The sequence below is a fragment of the Alligator sinensis genome, unplaced genomic scaffold (genome assembly GCF_000455745.1).
Source record: "Alligator sinensis unplaced genomic scaffold, ASM45574v1 scaffold169_1, whole genome shotgun sequence".
NCBI lineage: Eukaryota > Metazoa > Chordata > Crocodylia > Alligatoridae > Alligator > Alligator sinensis.
In genome coordinates, this window is record NW_005841924.1 from 2,745,403 (window position 1) to 2,755,264 (window position 9,862).

Sequence of the window (9,862 nt, forward strand, 5' to 3'; positions counted from 1 at the left end):
TGGAACAGGCTATACAAAGAGGCGGTGAAATGTCCATCCTTGGAGGTTTTTAATACTTAGCTAGGCAAAACCTTGGTTGGGATGATTTAGGTGCAAATGGTTCTGCTTTGAGCAGAGGGTTTGACTAGATTACCTTCTGAGGTCCCTATGATTCAAAGACCAGTGGGGCAGGAGGGGGTAGCACCAGGCCCCCAAGGCCCAACCCTGGGCTGGGGGGGGAGGTGTGGGGGGGCAGTGCTGGACCCCAGGGCCCTTGATCCTGGCATTCAGGGCTCAATCTGGCCACAGGACCCAAAGGTTGAGCATCACTGCATCAAGAATCTCAAGAACTTGCATTGATTTTTGATCTGGAAGTGTCTGGGGTGTATAAATTAGTATGTACATGCTGGGTTCTTTTTTGGGTATGAGCCTAACTGTCTTGTCATAGGCAGAACATAATATGACTAATCTTTTACTTCTGTTGAACTTAATTGTGGTAAACCAAAGACCTGGAGATTATACAGTTTTAGTTTCCAGCCAATAGATGTGTATGCTGGCTAAATATAGCATTTAAATTTACTGACTAGCATAAAAAATGGTAGCAGCTCCCAAAACCTCCCCAAAGTTATGTGGTGGTAATCTGCTGTATTGCTATGTGGATAAGAAATGAATATTTCTTAGCTGCCTAGTAGTGTCTGTCTACCTGTTTATCTTCTGAGGTTAAGCACTTATGGGCAAATCAAGAAACCACGTAAACTTAGGTGGCATATTAGGAACAGCTTTCTGAAAATATGAGGTTGGTTAAGTACTGAAACAGATTGGCTGGAGAAGTTGTGGAATCTCTATCATTGGGAGTTTTTAAGTTCAAACCTTTTGTCTATCATTGACATGGCTCAAACAAAGGGTTGCCCTAGATGACCTCCTGAGGCGCTTTCTCGCTCATTTTTCTATGTTTCTATGAAATTTATAAGCAGATGGTCTAACCCATCTGATTTTTTTGAAGTCACTAGCAAATTTAGCAACCCCCATAAACATACACCCTCTTCATAATTGGCATAGTAAGTACATTACCTTGGTAGCTGTGTTAGAAAGAACAGTCCCAGACAGGTTTAATATGAGCTGCATTATTGTTAAATAAGTTTTGTGTGTAGAACTAATTATGCTTACTCTTTATAACACTTCTGCTACCATTTGAACAATAAAGTTGTGAAATCTGATGTATGTTGTGGCTTGAGGGAGAAGGCAGAACAGAGTGGCACCTTAGACCACCTCTACATGTTACATGTATTATGCAATTACCAATTAATTGTGTAATTGATTTAGACTGGCTACATGTATAAATTAACTATGGCACCATAAAAAGGCCCAACCAGCTATAAAATTATTGCTGGAAAATGCATAATAACCTTATAGCTGGTTTCTGTCCAGCTTTAATTTGCACATGTAGCCTGTGACCCCATGGCTGGGAGCCCCGTTAGCTCATAGGAGCTGCTAGCTGTGGGCCAAGCCTGGGAGCTCCTAGCTGATGCTGGCTCCCAGCCATGGGAGAACATGTTCCCATAGCTGAAAGCCCCATCGACTGGCAGTGTGCCCAGCTGCAGGGGTGCACTATGCACCCCTGTGGCTGGGAGATCGCAGCAGCTATGGTGTCCCAGTCATGGAGGGGGCTTCCAGCTGCAGGAACTTGCTTCCTGCACCAGTGATAAGGCATGATGGGCTCTGATTCACAATCTCACAGTCAGGTGTCCTGCCATGTATGTGTAGCATGGCAGGAGCTGCAATTGTGTGGATCACACATTAGATCCCATCACACCTTTACTTGCATGTGTTGAGGTGCCCTTAGAGAATAACTAGTTCAGAGAGATATAAGCTTTTGTAGCTTTCTCAGATGCTCTAAATGGACTTGCAGAAAGCAAGGGTTCTAAATAGAGGAGAATTTAAATACAAAACATAGGAGGTGACAGTTCTGAGAGGTGGAGGTATGTTGAATAAGTCAATAGACACTTAACCTATTGAGGGACATAGGGGTTGTAAAAGCTACTCAATGGCATAAGAATTCGGAGTCAATATTGAGACTATAACAGAGGCTGATTTGTGGATTCATAGTTTCGTAGTTGTTAGGGGCTGGAAGGGACTTTACAGATCATTGGGTCCAGCCCCACTGCACTTGGGCAGGAAAGACTGCTGGGATCAGATAACCCCAGCAAGATGGGTGTCAAGATACTTTTTGAAGATTGCCAGGGTGGATGACTGTACCATCTCCAAGGGTGGAGCCTGTTCCAAACCCTCCGTACTCGACTTGTAAAGACATTTTTCCTTATGTCTTGTCTGAAGCAATCCTCAGTCAGCCTATTATTTCTTGTCCTCCCCCGGGGGGCGTTGGTGACCAGATGCTCCCCCAGGCCCTGATGTATGCCCTTGATATACTTATAGGCTGCCACCAAGTCCCCTCTCAGTCTTCTCTTCTGCAGGCTGAACAGTCCCAAGTCTTCAGCCTGTCCTTGTATGACCTGGTCTTTAGGCCTCTAATCATGTGTGTGGCCCTCCTTTGGACTATCTCGAGCTTTTCCACGTTCTTCCTGAAGTGCAGCACCCAGAACTGGACGCAGAACTCCAGCTGCGGTCTCACCAAGGCTGAATAGAGAGGGAGGATGACATCCTTAGCCTTGCTCGAGATGCCTTGGTAGATGTATGCCAATGTTTGATTTGCTCTGCTAGCTACAGCATGGTGGCTTGTGTTTATTTTGTTGTCTATCACGACACCCAAGTCTCATTCATATGTGGTTCTAGCAAGCATAGCACTGCCAAGCCTGTCAGTGTGTTGTGGATTATTTCTCCCCTGGTGGAGCACTTTACATTTCTCCATATTAAATGACATCAGGTTGAGGTCCATGGATCTCGTGAGCCTGTCTAGGTCAGCCTGTATTGCCAGCCTGGTTTTGAGCATGAGCACTCTCCCCCATAGTTCATTGTTATCAGTGAACTTTGCTAGTTCGCTTTTAATACCCGAATCCAAATCATGAATGATTTCTAGTTCTGCAGTTTGAGTTTTGCCTTCAAGTCTCTAGAGTTTTATTTTCTGAGTACAGTTACTCCAAGGTCAGTGATGAAGTGTGCATGGCGGTTAGTGTTCTGCCATGGGCTTTTGTTTCTTTCTGTAATTGATGGCAAAATGGCATCATTTCATTCTTTCGTATAGAGATTGTCCTGTCTATCCAATGCAGACATCATGGAGGCACTGTAAGCAGGTGATAGCATATATGAGCAGGTAGAGGAACAAGTGAATGATAATTTGTTTGGTCAAGGGGTGATGTTATCTGTGCTGATGAGAGGGCATACCTGGCATCTGGGTCTGTAATAAGGCCTGATGGCTTGGTGAGAATTGAAGTTAGTGTAGCCTTTAGGGGGGAAAGGCAGCCCTCCAACCTCAGATGATATCTCTCCAGCAACATGGAAAGGATAGATTCCTGAAAGATGAAGAAAAGTATCCCAGGCTGTCTTTTACATGTCGAAAGAGCAAAAGCTACCTAGCAGCTGTTTTTTGTATCCCAGCCACTGGAATCTCCTTTCCCTTTTGGTTCCTAGGAGGCAGAACAGGTGGCCTACATGGCTGGTTTTCATTGCACTGCCTTGCCCCATCTGAGGCATTACTCATTTTTGTACAATTTCTTTGAAATATTATTAGTAATGTTCCCATTACTGCTAAAGGTAGCTCCCTAACCCATTTTTGAATATTTGGCTTCCTCAACGATAACGTATGTTGCATTTTGTTACAGGCCTTGGAGAGTGAGTTTGTTTCATGCCAGCTTCACCAGTGGATTGATCTAATTTTTGGCTACAAACAGCAAGGGCCAGAGGCTGTCCGATCCCTGAATGTATTCTACTATTTAACCTATGAAGGAGCAGTGAATTTGAGTTCGATAACAGAACCTGTATTGAGAGAGGTAAGTGTGCATTAAAAACTGGAGGAAAAAAAACTTGCTTAAACACTGCCATTTTCATTCAGTAAAGGATTCATACTCGCTGAACTTTATCACTAGTTCTTCAGATCTCTAATTTTCTGGGGAAGCTTGTCTGTAGACCAGTGAGGTCCAAGAGTTTCAAGTCCTGAATGTTAGTCACTTAAGTTTCACAAAACGTGTGGACACTTCTGCAAATGGTGGTCTTAATCTCTCTCTGCCTACATTCTGGATGCATTAAAAACTAAGAAAAAATAAGTGTTAAGTAATTGCTTCTTTTTCATATGTACTGTTTGTCCTGTGTACCAAGTCTAAGATCTCATGAAAAAGTATATGATGAATTTATGTTTTATAATATATTCAAATTTATGAGACTTTTTATATTTGACCTCTTCCTTAACTATTGTGTTATCAGCTTTGCAACCTTAATAACTTTCTTTTATGTACTTTTATACTCTTTTATACTCCTGTTATACTACTCTTTTATAACTTTCTTTTCATATGTAGCATACATAGAATTCCATATAACTATAGAATGATCTCCTTTATTCTTCTTTGGTCTTGCTGTGGTGTCATATTAAAACTTAAAAATGCTGCATTTTATAGGAAAAAGGAAAATGATACCTCTTAAAATGATAATACCCCATATCAGTATAACAGAAATCGTATATGTGGGAACAATTGCAGGATTAGGCAAAAATTTATTTTCTAAAATATTCCTTGGAACTCCTGCCAAATATTGCTTTGTGGATTTAAAAAGGTATAGCTTTTGTTAAAAATACAAAATGGTTCATGATGGACTTTGCTTCTTTTGTTCAGAACAGTAAATTTGAACCAAACATAATCATATGTATATTAACTATAGAAAAAAATGTGACTTTTATAACATGTTTTAAAATTAAAGAAACTGAACTGATACGGACAAAGACACTGTTCTATTAAAAAGCATAGCTAGATATAAATACCACAAGGAAATATTCAGTTGAAGTGGAAAAAGCAATATTTGATTATGGAATTTCCATACTCAAGCATTCATTATAGAATTTAAAAATATATTAGGTTTTCAGTTTTGCAATGTAATATTTATTGAAAGAGATAACAAGGCAGGGTCTAGTAGCCATTTCAATAAATAAATAGTGTTCCAAATTGCTACTTTACCTGCACATACTGAAAATCTGACCTCCAGGTGAAATTTAACTAGGAGTAACAGGAAGATGATCTACTTGGGTTTGGAAGCTGATGGAGATGTAAATATCTCTTTCATGATTCGGGCTAAAATCTTAGAAGAGAATTGTATATCATTACTTGCAAAAGTATATATTAACACAGAGATTAGAATGCTTGACATGTAGGAGAAGGTGTTAGCACCTTGACTTGAAACAATTTTTGGCAAAATACTGCTGAAACTGTCATTAGTTTTTCATTTCAATAATTATATTTTTCACTGTACAATGACTAGGAAACACCTCTTTGAAAAGAATAGTTAGTAGACTCCTGAAGTATTACAAAGGTTTAAGAGTGTGATGGAAAAAATCCAAATGTGATTCTATTGCTTAGGCTTAAAAATATTTAATTATTTTTTAAAATTTTCATTGAAGTTAGTTTTGTTTTATATAGGATATATGAAATTTAATTGCTATTAAGAATGGATCTTTTTATAAAAAGAAAATACTGAATATGCTATGACTGCTTGGCATTAGTGGTACAAGAAATATGTGCTATAAATCTTATTTTTACCTTGTATTTCTCTCTTAGGAGATTTTTTCTTCTAATGCTAACTTCCTAGTGTTTTATACTTGTAATAGAAAAGCATAAAAATAATCTTTCTATAAAAGGACATTGAACGATGCAAATAACTGAAGAAAGAGTAATCAGAGTAACAGCCTGCAGCACATTAAACTTTTATGTAGTTTTTAATTTTTCAAGGACAGCTGCATTATCAATATAACTGTGATCCATGTTTACTTACACTGTAGCCTGAAAAAATCATTTAGGAGCAAAGAAGTTAAAAATCTGTTTAAAACGCTGTTATTTCAGATTAGAGATAGATGTGCCCTTTGTATGACCACACACAATAGCTTGTTCTCTAAGTAGGAGTCATGATTTTGTAGTGGTTTTATCTGATCTAATCCTTGCAATTCTGGCTTGTTGACTGCTTTTAAGTTGCTTCATACTGTCTGCACTGTGGAAGTGAGTGGCCTAAAAACAGGGGAGGGAAAGAAAAAATATCATGGTTAGTGCCACAATGATGGGGTTGTTCAACAAGCATAAGAGATTTCTGAAACTTTTCTGCTTGAGTCAAAAATACATATACAAAAGGTCAACAGCAAAATGAGTACTATCAATCAGTATTTGTTTTGAGCATCTTTGCTGTTTGAAGACTTCTCAACTGCAAAATTTTCCTTAAATATTTTTCAGCAAGTCAAGCAAAAATATTTCTAATAATAAAAATCCTTCAAAGAATTTGGTATCCCTTTAATATATCTTTATTTTGTGTAACATGTAATCTCTCTATTATACACACAGGCATTTGTAATAAAAATACAGTGGCTGATCAGTTGTCATATGTGTTATCAATAAGTGTGCAAAGAGAATTCATGAATGTCATCATCAATAGTGAGATATTCTGTCTTTAACTCATGAGTGAAGATGAAAGCAATAAAAAAATCAGATTGTGTATATATCTGTGTGCTTAATCAGTCTGTATCTATGTGCTAAATTAATTTATCATGCACCTTTGGCAGCTTCACTTTCTCCCTGCCTACTAATCCATCTCCCTGAGGACTTACACTAGCATACCCTATCCTTGAGCAGCTTCAATCACTTGCCAGTTTTGCTTTTAAATCAGGCTGCCAGAAAATGTTTCCTTCTTTTTGCCCCGAAATCATCATAGTCAAAGGGTCAGATGAGTTTCTGGTCTGGCAATTAACAATGTTTTTAGACACAAAAAGGTCAAGTATTTTGTTAACATACAGGACTAGAGTCAGGGGTTTTATGCCATTATAGGGGGGAACATTTTAAGTTTTTAATGGTTTAGAACACACTTTTTTTTTTAAAGACATTTGTCTTTAAATCATAACAGTTGTATTAGGTCACAAAAGACTTTTAGGTCATGCAAGAATTTTAAAAGCTTTTGTATTCTTGGAAATTTACAAAGTACTAAGAGTCAATAATCTCATGGAAATAATGTATATTTAAATCATGGGAATATCTCCAAATGGATTGTGTGAGAGAAAATATACACACCTTCCCTAGGCCACATTAGTAACTAAAAAGGAAGCCTGAAGTGTGTGTATTGATGGTGAATCCTCACATCTGGGTACTGGTAACCTGGTTCTTCATCAGAGGCCACACACAGAATAATACTGGGAAAAAAACTGGGGAGGAGAGGAGTTTAGGCTAATGCAAAATTTCCTCTGGTCTCCTAAACTGCTCCAATTGGCACCACTACTTTTACAGTTAGTCAGGTTACATATATTACAAGAAGGAAACACTGGTCTGGGTAGGAAAACTACCTGATTAAAACCATATTTTAACCTTTTTTTTAGTTGAAAATGTAGAACTTTTACATCCCTTTATACTGCTGTGAACAATTTTTCCTGCCATTCTTTCTGCCTATGGGAATAAAGGAGTTTGAAGTATTTTGAAAGGATCTGACTGCTGTAATAGAAATTCTTAAACTCAAATGCAAACCATGGGCCACATGCTACCTTCTGGCAGATAAACCCATGGGAGTGAAAAGCATGCATAATTTAAAGGCAAATCTCTGGTGGGGGTAGTGCAAGAGAGAGATTGAGCCAGGGCAGCGGGGGGAAAGGGGCCACAGCCAGGATAACGAAGAGATCTAGTGAATCTTCTGGCATGTCTTGTACATCTTCCATTTTGCTCTCTTGGCTTCCCATTCTTCCAGCTGTTTGGTGTAACAACAGCACAGTTAACTTTGTCCCCTGCGCTCACTCATCTTTTCCGAAAGAGATTCAATGTAGAGGGAAGTGACTGCTTAGTGAGCCATTTTTATTTGCTCTGCAGCATATAATATTTGCCAGAGGTAATGTTGCATTTAGTACCAACTCTTTGTTCTGTCTTGAATTGTCATATCTAGATCTGTGTCAAGGTTTAACCTGGGACGATAGGGACAGCAGAGACTTCTGGCTGCTGGCATGTACTGGTGCAGTCATGTGCCTGCAGTGGCAACTGTTATTTTTCTGCTATCACCCGTGCTCCTCCCTGCTCCATTAAGTCGGCACTTGGGACTCCTGACCTAGTTACGCTACTGCAGTAGTGTCCCACATGCATATATCTGTTCTGAAAAAGGGCTTCCTTGGTTTTTGGATGCAAGAGGAAGATTGCCACACTCGTCTATCTAGATTTACTGATAGTACATTAAAATTATGCTTTATTTTTTTTAATTAGTAATTTAAATAGTAGACCACTGTTCAACCTTCTGGCCAGATCCCACTGATCGGGGTAGTGTGCAGGGTTGGTCCTCAGGTACTGTCCAGCATGCAGGACCATGTCATCTGGAAATTTGGCAGTATGGGAGTGGCAGCAGCATTAATTGCTGTGGTTCTGGAAGCTGTGACTGTTAATTCTGCCATCACTCCCCTGCCGCCGATTTCCAGACCCAGGAGGAGCCCTGCAAGGTGGAGGTCAAGCACTGCTGGTCTAGATACTTTTCACTGGTTTGATTAATTTTCCACACAGTATTTCCTTTGTTTTTACGGCAAATGTAGCTCTTTCCATAATGGCTGCACAAGAATGAAAATAGCCAATTGAGTCTTTGCAATTGGCAACTAATCAAGAACTGAAACTTGACAAATTGCATGTAGTCAGTGGAGAGTTTGTTTGATTTAGATATTTCATGATTATATTTCCCAGCACATATCTCCTTGAAAAGCCCCCTTTAAATTGGTGACTGTATGAGGTAGTATATTTAGAGGAAAATAAGCTAATCCCCTTCCCTAAAGCTACTATTTATTATTACAACACAGAAAATCAATTGTACTTAGATATTTTATTTGACATTGGTACAAGGATAAAAGATATTTTATTAAATACATATCGGAGAGAAGGAAAAAAATAAGAAGGCTGCTGCTTTCCCCTTTCATCATTATGTTACTAAGATGCACATAAATTGTATCTACCCAAATAAAACTTAGGACTCTGTGGCTAATAGAGTTCACGCTTTTACCTCAAACGCTCCCAAGGATGTGCAGGTGAACAGGTCTGTTAGAGAGATGGACAGGAACCTTTCTCAAACTGGCAACCACACAACTGTAGAGGTGCAGCCAGTGGGTGCATCTACACGAGGTGTTTACTGTGGGGCTCCCTAATTAGCTCTGCAGTAGTCTCAACATCTACATGTGTGGCCCTATTTGGCTGCAGGAAACTAATTAACTACACTGCAGATTAGTACTTGTAAATACAGGTACTATCTTACAGCAGCGTTCTTTGTGTATCAGTACCCATGTAGATGCTGATGGGCTTCACTGGGGCACAAGGGTGCTTCAATGCGGCTGGCTAGCCCCACACTGGAGCACCCTCATGCCCTAACCAGCCCCTCTGCAGCATTAAGGCTGCTCTGACCCTGCAGCTGGGTCAGAGCAGCCTTAAGCTAATGGGCTGACCCCCCTGCCCCTCCCCCCCCAACCTCTTGTTAGCCAGGGCTGCTCGAATCCAGCTCAACATGCTGTGTTCCCAAGTGCACATAAAGATGCGACACCCAGGAGCAATAAAATCCAACAGGATATGTGCCAGAGTTTATTCATTCACCTTAATTCCATATGTAGATGCACCCAGTGTTGTTTCTGAGCCCTCTTCTGGAGCCTCAAGGAGGTCCTGTTGGGTGGAAAAGCTGGCAGTTTTATGATGATGGCTGTGTGCTGTTTTATTTTTAAGTTAATTCCTTTTTTTTTTTTTTTTTT

At 39.7% G+C, this 9,862-nt stretch overlaps 1 protein-coding gene across 1 annotated transcript in view; it reads left to right on the top strand.

Annotated features, from left to right (window-relative positions):
- LRBA (LPS responsive beige-like anchor protein) overlaps positions 1–9,862 on the top strand; it is a 621,066-nt gene that overhangs the window by 546,553 nt on the left and 64,651 nt on the right. The window contains 1 exon segment of the mRNA XM_025198536.1: positions 3,756–3,923. Within this exon segment, the coding sequence (XP_025054321.1) occupies positions 3,756–3,923 (168 nt within the window).